We start from the raw sequence: 14946 nt of genomic DNA on the forward strand, positions 1-14946 counted from the left end.
CCTGCAGCGTCCCCCAGCAGGATTCAACACGGGGACCTTGGGTGGCATCAGGCATTCGCAGCAATCGGAGGATGCTCCAGGGAGATATGGGCACAGACCATCTTCCACCTTGACCTTCAAGAAGAGACCCAGTGGCCTGTTGACCAAAGGGGGTTCAGCCTCCTTGAAGCTGCTCCTCCTCCATCATGTGGCAGCCCTGATGGGGTCCTCCGTGGGGTTCCCACAGGCAAGCCTCAACCCCCTGCTTGGTCCCTGTGCAGGTTCAGTAAGGATTGACCGAAACTGCCCAGAGCACGGCCATCCCACTCCTGCTCGAAGAACCAGCCTGCGAGCGAATCAGCACCAGGACATCCCGTGTGCCTGACAAGACTCAGAAGTCACCCAAATGCTGCCTGCGACCTGCGCCTCACTACAGCCATCCTTAAAGGGACAGTAGAAGTGAAAATAATCTTGAAGTCCACTCTGAAGATAATGCAACCAACAGTCTGTACTCAATGCTTTTGATCAACCACCAACTTCACTTCCCCAACAACCTACCGGGAAGGGGCTGCAGTGAAGCCTGCTGCACAGTGAGACGCTCAGCAGCATCCCAAGGCCTCGCACAGCCAGGGGCTAATGTTTGTTTGCATGAAAACCTAAAGGATTATGCATAAAGAGTCCGCTGGTGTTCAGGGATTTCTTTGGATTTTCTCAATTTTTTTTTCAGTTACTTATTACATATATTTTCTTATTAAAAAAAAATAAAAACTTGGGTGTGGAACCAATCATACAAGAATTGGCCCTGAGCTCTGGTGCTGGGGCAGCGCATACAGGTTATGTGCTCGTCAGGAAGGGGCACCCCCAGGCCCATGAAGTCACGGAGGGGGTAGACATGGTGCACCCCTACCTGGGCCCCAAACTGGACGCGTGAGCGTGCCTCGCCCCTCCCTCCTCTGCTCTGTGCCTTTAACCCTCGCAGGGCTTGGGTGAGATGCCAGATGTGCGCCAGGCCAGTTTCCAAACACCCCCAGCAGGTTCCAAGTGCACCCTCAGTGCAGCCCTGGGAAGGGGCAGAATGGCCTCAGCTGAGGAGCCCTTTCTTGCCCAAGAATGTCATTTTGCCCCATTCTGCCAGCCAATGCCCAAGCTGGTCCTCTTGTCCCTCTGTTCAATCTATTGCATCAATGGCAAGAAAGGGAAGCTACTTATTAAAAAATAAATGAATAAATCTCAGAAACTAAGCCAAGGTCAGCACCACAATTCCACCATGTAGGCAGCCATCAAGAGCCACTTCAACGCTCTTCAGTGTCCTCAGGGGCCCCACTTGACATTTGGTGACCTTCACATCCAAGGCACAGATTGCTTTGAAGAGCAGAGAAGCCGCCCCCCTGGCTGTGGGCTGAAGGCCAGAACTGGTGGAAGAATGCTCCCAGTGGCCAGCTGAGGCCTTGAGATGACCCCGGAGAGAGGAGCATCGAGGAGGGGCTTAGCCCCCAAACAGGGTGTCAAATGTAGCCAATGACAAACGGAATGCCAGCTACCTGTGAATTTCAGAGAAACGTTGTCAGTGTAAGTCCACTCCACGCAGTGTTTGGGACACACTGAAAACATTGTCCCGGGGTTATCTGAGATTCAAACGTACCTGGGTCTCCTGTATCTTACCTGGCCCCCTCCTCGGAAGCAGTGACATTGGAAATAAAATCCTCCTCATCTCCTGACCCCAGTCCCAAAGGTGGTCACAGGAGACCCCTGGGCAGGAGCAGGCTGCTGCGGAAAACTGGGCAGAATGGTCTGCCCCACGTGGAAGTGGCAACCCAGCCATGTGACAGGATGCAGTGCGTCCCCAGGGAAGCCAGTGCTCCTCCGAGGTCAGTTTCCCCAGGGAGGCCTCTCAGTGCATCCTAGTCGAACTGCTGGGGCTAGGAGCTGTCTCTGGCCCCAGGATACAGCATTGAACCCACCCATATGGTCCGTCTCCTGTCCTAGAGAAGCCAAGAGACTAGGATACTGGCTAGATAGGAGTGCAAAGAATAGGCCCAAATGGCAGAGGTGACTGGAAGCTGCTACCTTCAACAGAGTGGCCAGGGAAGGATGCCCAAGAGATGACCTTTAGCTGAGAGTCATGTGTCTATTGGAAGGAAAGTTGCTATATGCAGAGGAATCAGTTAGTGCAAAGGCCCTGTGGCAGAAGACAGCTTATGTAGCACAGAGGCAGAAAGGCAGGAGCTATGGCTGGGACAGAGAGGACAAGGTGGTGGCAGCAGTTGTGCAAGGTGAGGCTAGGGTCTGAGGAGCCTCTAGATCAGAAAGGGAAGTTGGATTTTATTCTAAGTATGTGAGAAGATTTGGGGGGTTTTGCAAATGACATGATTGGATTCAGAAATGTACACACAGATCAGAAAAATACACAAGCCCCCTAAGTGGTCAGGACCAGGACTAGGGACAGATAAGTGAGGTGTTCAGTGTGAGATTTGAGGAGTCCCTCAGCCTCAGATTCCTGCAAGTACTGACTGTTACTGGCTCCACTCCCCACACCCGCCCTCCAACCCCAGGGTGTAAGTCACAGGACTGCTGTCCCTGGTCAGATGTGGCCTTCACTGACCTCACCCATCAAGAAACCTGTCTTCACTGTCTGGCCTGCTGCTGGAGTAGGAGGGCGGATAAGGAAGGATGAGAGGTTAATCTGTGCTCCATTGCTTGGGGACAGGAGGCAGGTTCCATTTTCCCCTGGGCTGGATGCCCACACCCCCTGGGCCCGTCCCTCCCCAGCAACCTGTTGTGACAAAGGGGCAGGGTCTGGGCAGCCCCCCTTGGAGTGCAGGCTCCCCACCACAGTCTGGGGGCAGCTGTTCTGTCTTCTCAGCTGGGTGTGCTCTGCAGAGCCGCGGGGGCATTTGGAGCGTCTGGTCCCTGAGTCGGTGGGGTTGGGGGTGCCTGCCTTCCCACCTACCTGAGGGTGATCCCAGGCCTCCTCTGGAGCAGGGACCCATGGCAGGCCCTTGAGTGGAACTCATGGACACCTATCGCCACTTTGCTGAGTGGCTCCGGGCCCCAAAACTCCTTGGACTCCAGCCTTAACCAGGACGCTGGACTCTGTCCTGGAGCCTCGCATGAGGGAGGACCCCCATCTGCTGGCCAGCGGCAGCATCACAGCCCCAGGTGAGCTGCTGGGTCCCACCCGCGGTGCCTGACAGGGCACGGAGGGCCACTGTGTGCCTGCTAAGCAGTGCCCATTGGCTGCTCTGCCCCCGCGTGTTCACATCATCGTCTCAGTCACTCCACAGTTTGTTAACCTCTGACCTCACCGACGTCCTGGACGCTCCACGGCCATCCCTGCCACGTTCTGACACTTCCCAGGGACAAGGCCATCTCATTCTCTCGGCTGCTGCCACAGAGGTCCACAGGAGCAGTTACCCTCCTTTGTCACAGATGGCCAGGTTCAGCAGGCTCTAGAACTGCCCGGAGGGCGCATTTGAGAGCCAGTGACCTCCTCCCAGTGACTCAGCGCTGGGCACAGCCTGACCCTCAAGGGTGATGGAGACACTGTCAATGCAATCGCAGAGCTCCCTGGGGCACCCTGGACCCAGAGCTCTGCCCAGGGCCTGGGACGCTTATTTTAACCACTGCTGTGGCCATAATTCCCAAACTTAGTGGGCATTAAACTTGGTGGACACACAGAGTGGGCAATACAGGGGGCCCAGCCGCCCACATTCCAATTCAACAGGTGCATGGACGGAAGCCAAGAATCTCTCTCTAAATCATAGGACTGGGTGACCCCAGGAACAGCTGACTTATGCTAAGACCAGGGACCACTTACCTCTGTCCTCTCTAGGATGGACAACCAAGAACCTCGCTGAGGTCACCGACCAGGCCAAGGTCACCCAGCCAGTAAGCAGCAGAGCAGGGCTTTGACCTGGGCTGGCGCTCTGGTAGATGGGCTTGGAACCCTATGCCTCACACGTGGCTACGGATCTAGGTCGGGGCAAAAGTTCACACAGCTGATTGTCATGGTGGGGGACTGACGTCTGTGGCAACATTCTAGCTGGAAGGAGCATTGAGGGGCAGGGAGGGGTGAGTAGGAAATGTTGGCCCTTGGGTCCAGAAAGGCCTGTGTCCGCTTCCTGGCCCGTCTACCGACTGTGTGACCCTGGACAAAGTGTTCAACATCTCTGAGCCTCAGATTCTTCATCTGTGAAGTGGCTAAGGAGATACCCCACACTGATGGGCTGCTGGAGGAGAGGGATTGCCTGGCCCTTGGCAGAGCCCAGCAAAGGGCCTCTAAATAGCAGCCCACCCTGCAGGCTGATGCTGAGTGGATGTGGCCCAGTGAGTCACCCACCTGTGCAGGAGGGAGGTTGGATCTGCTCTGCCACCTCGAAGCTTGTGAGGACAAGATGGGGCTGTGTGTGACAGTGTCTGGCCGAGCCGAAAGGTCTTCTGTAAGTGGACACTGTCTTCATTTGAATTCCAGATCACCAGGTACACTAAGGAAGTTTCTCCTCCCTTTATGAATCTCTCTAGGGCTCAATACGGAGATTAGATTTAGGAGACCTGGTCAGGGTTGGCCAAGCATCCCCTGTCCTGTCCCCTCCCCCTCCAGGAAGCCTCTGACGCCCCACCTCTATGTCTCAAAGCCCTAGGGACTGGCCTGAGCACCAGTCCTCCCCTACTCTGACCCTCTCCCTGCAGTCACCGCCCCATGAGTCCCTGCAACAAATTCATCTCTGTTGCTCAGACTCGGGGCCAGCCAGGGTCAGAGCTGAGCCCAGCAGGACGTTATTCTGAACTCTCCTGGGTGAGGACCCACCTTCGGTGTTGACCTGAGGAGGTGGCGGGCGCTCACGTTAGACGTTATTTCTGGGTGTCTGTGAGGTTGTTTCCAGATGACTGGCACTTGAATCCCTGTGGACAGCCCTCCTTAAGGTGAGAGGCACCATCCAGTCCACTGAGGCCCAGAGAGAACAGAAGGTGAAGGAAGGAGGAGCCTTCCCCCATGTCCCCTGCCTGTGGGACAGCCCGTCTTCTGATCTCAGCCTGGGCTCCCACATCATCTCATCCCACCGCACCTCCAGGACGCTGTCCCAGGCCTCCCGCTCACAGACGGCAGGTGGCAGAACTTCTCTCGGCTCTTTGTACTTGGGAGAGCCAACTCCTCCTAATACGTCTCTTGTAGACGCAGACGCTAAACCCCCTCCTGGTTCTGTTTCTCACTTCTCTTTTTTAGAAGCGTTTAGGTGAAGACAGAACCCCGGGCCCTTCTTCCTACCTTCGTGCAATACTTGGACGTAAGTTAAGTCCATCTGGGGGCGTCCTGTCACCACCCTGTCATTGTCCTTCCCCTGAAACCCAAGAAGGCGCTCACGTCTCATGTCCCAGGAAGCCTCAACTCCCCGTCCGATTCCCCATCTTCTCCGGGCCCTGGTCCCTAACTCTGCTGAGATGTGTGATCAGATGGATCACTAAGCCCTTCCAGAATACTTGAGTTGCATTCACACCCACCAGGATGGCTCAAATGAAGGGGACGAGGGCTAGTGAAGCAGTGGGGAAACTGGAGTCCTCATATCCCTTGTGGTGGGGATATGAAGCAGTGTGGCCACTCTGGATAACAGTTAGCACGTCCTCAGAATGTCAAAGACAGAGTGGCCACAATGTGACCTGCACGTCCCCCCTTGCTACATGCCCAAGGACATCACGTGGGCACAGACTCTCCCCAGACACGCATCAGCCTTAACAATGGCAACGGCCCGAATGCCCGGCGCTGCAGACTGGCTGGACGTCCCCTCAGGGGAATCTGGGCCACCAAAAGGAGTATGCACCAACAGCTGCTCCACCTGGGAACGCCACGCCAGGCAAAGGAAGCCATCACAGAAGGCCCCAGACTGGACGGCCTGCTCACATGAACCGTCCAGAGCAGGCCAAGCCCTGGGGACAGACTTGTAGTCAGGCATCTGGGAAGGAAGGGAGTGACCGCTGGTGGGTACAGCGTTTCCTTGGGGTGATGACCGTCTTCTAAAATTGCACATGGCGGTGGCCGAACGACTTGAATATGCTCAAACACGCTGCTTTGTACACACGAGGGGAACGGTACAGACGTGAACTGGACCTCAGGGAGGCTGTGGGAGGACAGGCGAGTGCTGGCCACACAGGAGGCCTTCCCATTCAGAGAAATGGCAGGCGAAGCAGCCGTGCTGGTGGGGCGGGCGCTTCCACAGCGTCACAAGACTCTGCCCACTTGGGCCCCTTGGCCCAGGACTCCCAGCCCAGACGACGAAGCACAGAGACCCGCGGCGCCTGCGGCGCCCACTCCTCACCATGGCTCTTCACGCTTTTATTGTTGGTTTTCGCCACCTGGCGGACACAGAACCACCTTCCACCATCCACCCCCGACTCCACCCACCAGGGACCCCTCTCTTCACAGCCCCCTCACTGTGGCCACACTTCTCCCGACAGTCCCAGTGCTGAGGGTGAGCAGCACCTGTGCCCATGCGACACAGCGGTCTCCCCGGGTGGCCCCAGAGTTCACCACGGGCCGAAGGTGACTGGAGTCTGGGTTCAGGAGCTGCCCCGAAGCTCGGAGGGGGAGCCTTCAGGAGCTGAGCGCTGGGGTGCAGTTCACGGTGTGGGCAGTTACGGGGCGAAACTGTCGTTGTCAGGACCAGGGACAGCCACAGTTTTCCATGCTGGTGAGAGTCCACTGTAGGAGCGCAGAGGATTCCAGTTTATGGAAATTAAAAACAAAAGGCGCAGTTCAGCGGGCGGGAAACGGGAGCGTACATCGGCCACCGGTCACCACTTCTCTGCCCGCGTGAGGCTCTCGTGAGACTCTTCTCCTGACCATGACCTGACCCCACGCTGCAGCCCGTTGACTGCTTAATTAAATAACACACGTTATAAAACCTTAAAAACGGAGCATTTACAGTCAGGGACATAAATACGTGCTTTTAAAAGTGTCTACATACATATTTACAGAGTTGCAAGATCAACCATAGTAGCCCTGAAAAAAAAAATCCCTTTATTGTGTGACGACGTCCCCGAGTCCCCTCCTCCACTTTGGGTTGGACACATCACCACTGGAACAAAGTTGAGAAAACGACACCAAAGCGGTCTCAGGCATCTTCATCTGGGGTCTGTCCCAAAGGCACAAAACCCAAGAACCTCACTGAACCGGGTCCAAACTCTGAGCTCAGTCACCCGTTTCCCCGAGACATGGACTGTCCACCAGAGAGCAGGGGTCAGCCCCCTCATTCCCTGGCAGGCATTTATGGCCTCCGGAAATCTCTTTGTCTTTCCCCTGTGCTTTTTAGTCCTTCCATTTTTGCCCCGTGTCCAGCTTTGTTTGCTTTCCTTTGCAGCTTATTTGAGAAGCTCAGACGCTGAAGGTGTAATGGTCCCCAACAAGCCAGGCAATGAAGGGCACAGAGACCCCGTCCTCCATGCACCATCCCCTGTGCCATGGCATCTATGAATGGGGACAGTCTTTCTCCTGGATGCACCTGCTGTAGGGCTTCCCTGCAAAGACTCAAGAGCAAGGGACCAACTGGAATCTCAAACCGGGAAATGATTCGAGAGCTACAGTCTGGGTTGCTTGGGCAGGAAATGGGGCTCCCCGAGTGCTAGGGCCCAGCCTCCAGGTTTGGCTCCAAGGGGTCTGTATGCTATGGATTCCCAGAAATGTTGTGGGGAGAGGGTCCGTGGGGAAGGGGGTGGTCCTGAAGGGGAGCTAGGCCTCCTCCTGAAGGCCTTTCTCAGACAGGCCTGAAGCTGACCCCCAGGGCCAGAACAAAGTCCCCACAATGGCAAAGGATACTGGAGAAGCAAGAGGAGGGTCAAGGGGCTCTTGAAAAATTGCATAGTAGGAGAGGTGCCCCCACCCGCCAGGAAGGCTGAACCGCCAAGCAAGGTCCAGGCTGCGTCCAGGATCGACAGAGACCAAGTGGTCAGCCACCTTCCTGCTCCCCGGGTTCAGGACCTTTGGAGTCCACGTGCGTCACCTGCACACACAGCCTCGAACGCACGCTCTCCCCTGCCTCTCACAGTCTGGCAAGGCCGTGGGTCGGTGCTCCCTGCAGGCAGACTGCCGGGCCCTTTGGCTTCGCGCTTCCAGGTCACTTCAGGTGCTGCGGAGAGAGGAAGAGAGCACAGTGGCCCAAGGTCAGCGCCTGCCTCAGCCTCTTCATGCATGGTCCTGCTCAGGTTTAAAGTGACACTCTACTGCAGCAGCCACACAGGACAGCAGCAGCGTGAGGACATCCGGGGAACACAGCAGTGCACCTGCCCGCTGGCCCCCGGCCCAGGACACCTTTTAGGGTAACCTCGATGCCTCCCTGTCCCCTAGAACAGCCGCTGTCATGAACTCAGCCCCCTCTGATTGGTTTTGCTCATTTTTGAACCAACGCTCAGAATCCTGGGTGCACGTCCTTTGCACCTCTGCCTGGCGTGCCTGCGAAGGCTCCCTGCTGCCAGCCCAGCTGCTGCTCAGCGTTCCCCTGTGGGGACACGCCAGGCAATCCCCTTGACTACCGCAATGTGAAACCTGGCGGTTTCCAGTTGAGGCCATTGTGACTCACACTGCGCCAACATTCTTGTGTGCGTCTAGAAGACTCGGTGGGTGTGGGCACGCGCTCTGGTGAGAGGGGACGCTGGGTGGAGGGTGTGCACAGCTACCACAGAAACGCTCCTGGTGTTCACTCGTGCACGGCTCTGCCAGGCCAGGCCCTGGACGCGGTACTGCTGGGCTCAGGTAGCCCTCTGCCCAGCCTCGTGGACCCCCAGAGGTGTCCCAGGCAGTCGCTGTCCTCCTTAAGCTCATTTGAACACTCACGACAGCCTCCTGCCAGGGGCACACCCCCATTTTACATAAAAGAAACTGAGGCTCAGAGGGAAGAAAACATTTTACAAGGTCAGACTGATGAGGAGCACCAGGGACAGCGCCTGACCCCCGTCAAGCTTGCTCCAGATCCTGCGTGTCCTGGTGACCAACAGACAGCTTTGTCTGTGGGCTGCCTCTGCAGAAAGCCCACCCACAGCGCCCACCCGGCTCACAGCGCCCAGCTTATAGCACCCAGCTTACAGCGCCCGCTCACAGCGCCCAGGTGAGCACGCGGCATGCGCCGCCCTGGGTGGGAGCCGGGAACTGGGCTGGGCCAGGTTTGGGAGTCAGGTCTCTCAGTCAGTGGACCTAGTCGCCGTTACTACTAACTAGTACTATGACTAGCATTACTAGTACTGATAATAATGTAATAACGACAGCAGTGCTGTTTCAGTGCAATCCTCCGCACACCACGGGAGGTGGTGGGATGAGCCCATTTACAGAAGGAGGATTGAAAGAGAGACGCAGGTCCCCACGGGAGTACAGTTGACAGGCCAGGACTGGGCTCCACAGCTGCACCCTTAATCCACGTCAACTCCGGCTCCCAAAACCTATCGGTGGGGCTGGGAGGAGCTGCCCGTGGTGGAGTGGGGTGCCTTCAAGAGGGGGAGCTTCCCTGCCCCACGACACTGCTGATGCAGACTGGCCCCTCCCTGCCCTGCCTGGAGCAGCGGGGAGGAAAGAAAACAGAGGCCAGCCACCAGGCAGTCCGCATTCCTTTGGCCTCGCGCAGTCAGGGAACGTGGGGTTCCCCTGGTCAGCAGGATCCATAGAAGAAGCCATAGTGCCTTGTCCCCTACCCAAGAGAGCCACCTTCCGGCTGTCCCGCCCTCCAGCCATCCATCTGCTGTGTGGTGGACACGGACGGATGGCTAGGAGGAGGCAGAGGAAGCCCTTCTACCGGGCGAACAGGCCAGGGAGGCCACCTCTCACCGCACACCCGGCAAGAGGGTCAGCATCAGGATCCTGCTCCACCGAGGGCCCCAGGGTCACCAGTTTTACCGAAGGAGCAGCAGCAGTGAGAGGAAGCTTGTGTGAGCAGCCAAGGCACAGGCGCTGGCCCTTCCCTCAGCCGAGGGCAGGAAAGACTCAGAGGGAGCGGGAGGGAGGGCCACAGCCTGAGCCTGCGTGCACCCTGACCTCAGGCTTCCAGCGAGAACCACGAGGTAGTGTCCCGCTAAAGTAGCCCAGGCGGACAGGCAAACAGTGTGAGATATTTTTTAAAAAAATCATTAAAAAAGTATGTAAGTAAAAGATTCTTGGGGTACACATTTTAAAAATAGAAAAAAGGCTAAGTAAGATTTCAAGGCACAAGTTTCAGGCACAGATTCAACAGTCGTGTTTGGAACACGGACGGCGAGGGCAGACACATTACCCAGGACTCGTCCTTTCCAACCCCAGCCGGGACTCTGGGCTGAAAACATGGGAAAGAATGAACCCGCTCAGGATGGTGCTGTCCCTGTCCCTGTCTTGGCCTAGGGACAGCCTAACTGATAAGCCTGGGCAAATGTGGCCCTTGGCCCTGGTCACCATCCCCAGACTGCAGTGGCCTGCTCTGTTTAGGAAGCCAGGTCGGCTGCACCTGATCTCTTGGGCTGCCGAGAACACCCCTTCCTCTACGTCACCACCACGGAGGCTCAGGCTGCGGTCAGGCTGGGGCTCAGGCTGACCCGGCCTCTAATCTTCCAAAGACTCTGAACAAACCTCAGCCTCTCCTCTCAGGGCTTCAGCTTTTCCATCTGTGAAATGGGAGGAGGACTTTACCTCTGGGGCCTCCCAGACCTGTGCTGCTTAGGGTCCATTTCAACTCTGCCCCACTGGACTCCAGTTTAGAGTCACATCCCCTTCCAGGGGGCAGCGGGTGGCAGAGAGAGGGGCTCAGTTCTGGGGAAGGTGGATGGTATTTCATTTTCTCCCCAGCCTCCAGAGGAGTAAGGCCAAGCCCAGACATTCCACCTGCTGCAGAGAGGAGAAGGGAGGATGGGAGGACAGGCAGAAGGACAGGCTGGCTCCCTGGCCCAACACCAAAGGCCCCGGGGGCACAGTGCAGCAATCTCTGCCTTGAACCACTAAGTCCTCATCAAAATGCCCCTGGCTCGTGGTCCAGTCCTGCCCGCGTGGAGCAGAAGCCTCTGAGCGCCACTGTGTCCCAGGACCAGGCTCACCTCTGACTCAGAGCGGGACCCTGTGTCTGTATTTGTAACTGTGCCAGCTCTTATGATTGGGTCCCCGGGTCCTGCTTTGGGATACCGATCTCAAGGACACAATGGATGCAGTTGTGCTGTCACCAAGCCTGCTCGTGGGGCACTGGCAAAGCCCAGACACTCGGAAAAGAAAAGTCTAGCTTCCATGTTTTTATCATCAGAAAACTTAGAACAACTCTAGGTTTTTACCTTTGGAAAACTTAGAAAAGAGACTACACACAAATCTTAATTTTGTATTTTATGAATTTTTTAGTATTGTTTTGATTTTCAAATACATTGTGGGAATAAGGACTCCATACATAATCTTTTTTTTAAATAGTTTTTCAGTTGTAAATGGACACAGTATCTTTTTATGTATTTGTTTTTATGTGGGGCTGGGGATGGAACCCAGGGCCTCACCCGTGAGGGGCAAGCGCTGTACCACTGAGCTGCAGCCCAGCCCTCACGGCCTCTGAAGGTACTGATTGAGTACTGAGTATGAATACTATGCTCAAAACATCTGATGACTACTGCCATTACGATAGCGCACACTTCCTAATGCTGACTGTGCACCAGGCACTGGGCTAAACGCTCTGCACACATTTAACACTTACAATTTCTGTGATCATCTGAAGAAGTAGGCTTTGACGTAGAGCCCACTTCACAGATGTGGGAACTGAGGCTCAGGGATTAAGTGACTTGAAGTCCTGCAGACAGCAAGGGACAGAGCTGGGGTCTGAACCCTGGGGGTCCAGGATCTGTGCTCTTGGCCACTAAATGCCCTTCCTGCAAGAAGGAGCTGTGTCTGGCTCCTAGGGGCTTCGTAAGTCCTCCCTTCCCCCCACCCCGGACCCACGCCAAGTCCCGGGGCCCGTGATCTCCTTGCATGTTGTCAGAGCTGCGCCTACCTGCTGCCTCCGGTCTCCTACCTGTCAGGGAGCAGGCGAAGAGTCTACTCTTTGAAGAAGGGTCCCTGGAACTGGGCTGCGGCAGGGGCCTTGACCTTCCTACACTGCCTGGTGATGTACGGGGCCGTCGGTGGAGGGCATCGGGACGCCAGGCGGAGGCTGTAGCTGCATGGGAAGAGGAACAGCACAGATGGTCACCAGGAGCTGCTCGCACGCCTGACATCGCTAGAGGGTGGGGTGTCTTGCATGTTGGCCACTAGCTCCCCGGTCCAGCAGGATGGTCCTTCCTGGACACCTGGGGGCCAGGTACCCGGCTTTGGCCAAGGGGAGGTGGGCTTTCACGTTCAGTGTATGCCTCACCACACTGTTTTTGATCCAGCACATTCTCTCCCTGTGGAGATCAAGTGAGAGGAAGCACCCATCAGCCCCATTCATCAGGCCACAGAGGGAGGACAGTCCCCCAGCGGACATGCGGCGAGCCTCAATGAGCTCTCACTGTGTGGAGACGATGGCTGCGCCCCTCTCGGATTCAGATGCCGCACCTGTCCTGCTATTTGTCCCTCCTGCCAGGCTCAGCACACAGCCAGAAGGCATCCGGGGAGGTCACTGTTGCCAAAGTAAGTACCTGCATGGACAGGAGGGGCAGGCCCCCTCCATGCCACAGGCCACCCCCACCACACTCCACTCGATATCCACCCTGGGCCTCACGTGAGCCAAACATGTCCGTTGGGTATGGGGGACTGAGGACATGACTTCCCACAGAGGTGTAGACCCAGGGACCTTTGAGATGGTTTGGCCTTTTTTATATAACCTACTAAATGGGAATTGATTTTTTTCAGAAAAAACTTTTAAAACTTTATTAAAAGTGAGCCCAGACGAATCCCTCCCCTTCCTGTGCCTGGCCAACTCCTGCTCATCTTCCGGGTCACAGCTGGGACACCGTCTCCTCCAGGAAGACTTCCTTCTTTAACCCCTGGGTATGGAGTCCCCTGTGGGATTCCACTGCCCGTGCCTCCCTGCCCAGCACCTAGGTGCCCCCTTCCTTATAAACTCCAGGGTCCCAGGGTCAGCTTAGCACCACAAATACTTGGGTAATAACGACCAACCAACCACAGGCACTGCCCCAAGCTGTGCTTCACCTTTCACACCCCAACTCTCTTCCCCCCCACCCACTCAGAGTGACTGGCACTGTCTCAGCCCGAATCCAGCCAAAGCAGCCAGGTCAGGAGGTGGGAGGCCAGGTGGGCAGCCAGGCAGTGCAAACACTTGAGGACCTCACCTGCGCCAGGTGTCAGCCCAGAGCCAGCTCTGCCTGAATACACAAGAGGTGGGAGTGGGGTCAGGCTCAAAGCTGGCCAACAGCAGGACTGAGCCAGTGTTTCTCCACCAGGGAGCACATCTGGAGGTGTCTGGAGACGTTCTGGGCTGTCACGACTGAGGGATGGAGTGTTGCTACTGGCCCACGGGAGGCCTTACAGTGCATGGATCAGCCCCACAACAGAGACTCACGCAGCCCAAAGCCCTGACACAGTGGGCCTCCCTCAGCTGTGGGAAGATGTCACTGAACTTCATATGGACCACGGTTTTTCCCATACACGCCTACTTATGATAAAGTTTGATTGTATGTATTAGATACAGCTTAACACAGTAACTACTAATAAAATACGATAATTATAACAATATACTATAATAAAAATTTTGTGAATATGATCTTTCTCTTTCTGTCTCTCATAATATCTTATGTACTTTCACCTTTTCATTAAAAGGAAGCACTTATAGCTTCATTTTGGCATATCTGAATTGCCATCATCACTACTTTTTGTCCTTTGAAGCAGTTATTAAGTAAAACAAGGTTTTCTTGAACACAAGCACGGCTATACCATGACAACTGACCTGATAACCAAGATGGCTCCTGTGACTAACAGGCGGGTAGCATATACAGCATGGATACACTGAAGAAAGGGATGATTCATGTCCTGGGCAGCATGGAGCGGAGACAACATGGGATTCTATCATACTACTCATAATTGTAGGTGATTTTAAAATTATGAATTATTTCTGGACTTTTCCATTTAATATTTTTAGACCATGGTTGACAAGGATAATTGAAACCATAGAAAATGAAACTGATGACAAAGGGGGATTACTGCCAACGCTGACAAGGCAGCACTCAAGAAATATCTGTTAAAATAACTGAGAAGCCTTAGAATAAGGCACAGAAACATTCCTCCCTTCACAGCCTGGGTCCCGTCCAGGTCAGGGTGGCCCCGGCCTGAGTTCTTCCCCACACTGCGCATTCGAGGCCTATGGTCAGCTCATTCGACTCGCTTGAACGAGAGTCTACAGAAAAAGGCCCAACGCCCACCACAAGCTACAGGGATCCTGATGACCACAAGGAGGCGTGAAGGAGGACTTCTGCCACTAGTGAGCACCTGACAGGCCGACTGGTGCCCAGGTGCAATGTGGTCCCAGGAAACACCTGGAGGAGCCTTCTGCTGGCATCTGCCTGCAGATGTGGTAGCTTAAAAGTCCAGGCACCTAGTAGGTCTCCCTCTGATGTCCTGTTCTCTGGGGAAATGCCTACCGTGGTGTGTAGCAGGACTAGCAGCAGCTACAGAGATGGACAAGGCCGAAGTCGCCAATTTCCAGCTTCTCACTGACACCACCCTTGCGTGTCCATTAAACATTCCAATACTAGATCCATCGGCCAAAAGTAACACCCTGCCCACCCCCTCCTCCAGCGACACAGGCTCTCTGCTCCCCCAGCATCTCCTCCACCCTCCTGGCTCCTGCGGCCACCGTGACCACAGCCGTCCCCACTAGGAAGCATGCCTTCTCCCCAGCCCAGGTGTCCACCTGGGTGGAGGGCTGAGGGTCCCGGCAAGGCCTGCACAGGAAGGGCCACTCCCCACTCCTGGGCATCCCACTTGGCCTCTTGGGGCACACCCCCAGCTGGCATTCACATGGCTCTGTGGTTCCCGTGCCCTTAGCTTCCTCTCTAGACTAG

The 14946-nt window shown here is 55.7% G+C and overlaps 1 protein-coding gene across 4 annotated transcripts in view; it reads right to left on the reverse strand.

Annotated features, from left to right (window-relative positions):
* Nucleotides 1-6280: 6280 nt before the first annotated feature.
* Nucleotides 6281-14946, reverse strand: part of Prdm2 (PR/SET domain 2) — a 118988-nt gene continuing 110322 nt past the window's right edge. For 3 of the 4 annotated variants that reach the window (XM_058571145.1, XM_046468577.2, XM_058571146.1), the window contains 2 exons: nt 11961-12104; nt 7962-8096 (listed from right to left, as the gene is read on the reverse strand). In XM_058571145.1, the coding sequence (XP_058427128.1) occupies nt 11984-12104 (121 nt within the window). In that variant the 3' untranslated portion in view covers nt 7962-8096; nt 11961-11983. Of the gene's footprint in view, nt 8097-11960; nt 12105-14946 lie in introns of all 4 variants that reach the window. The other variant, XM_046468582.2, reaches the window with a different exon arrangement.

This window comes from Marmota monax, unplaced genomic scaffold (assembly GCF_021218885.2).
Source record: "Marmota monax isolate L192 unplaced genomic scaffold, Marmota_monax_Labrador192_F-V1.1 WCK01_AAM20220418_F8-fsc00008, whole genome shotgun sequence".
In the NCBI taxonomy this organism is placed as follows: Eukaryota; Metazoa; Chordata; class Mammalia; order Rodentia; family Sciuridae; genus Marmota; species Marmota monax.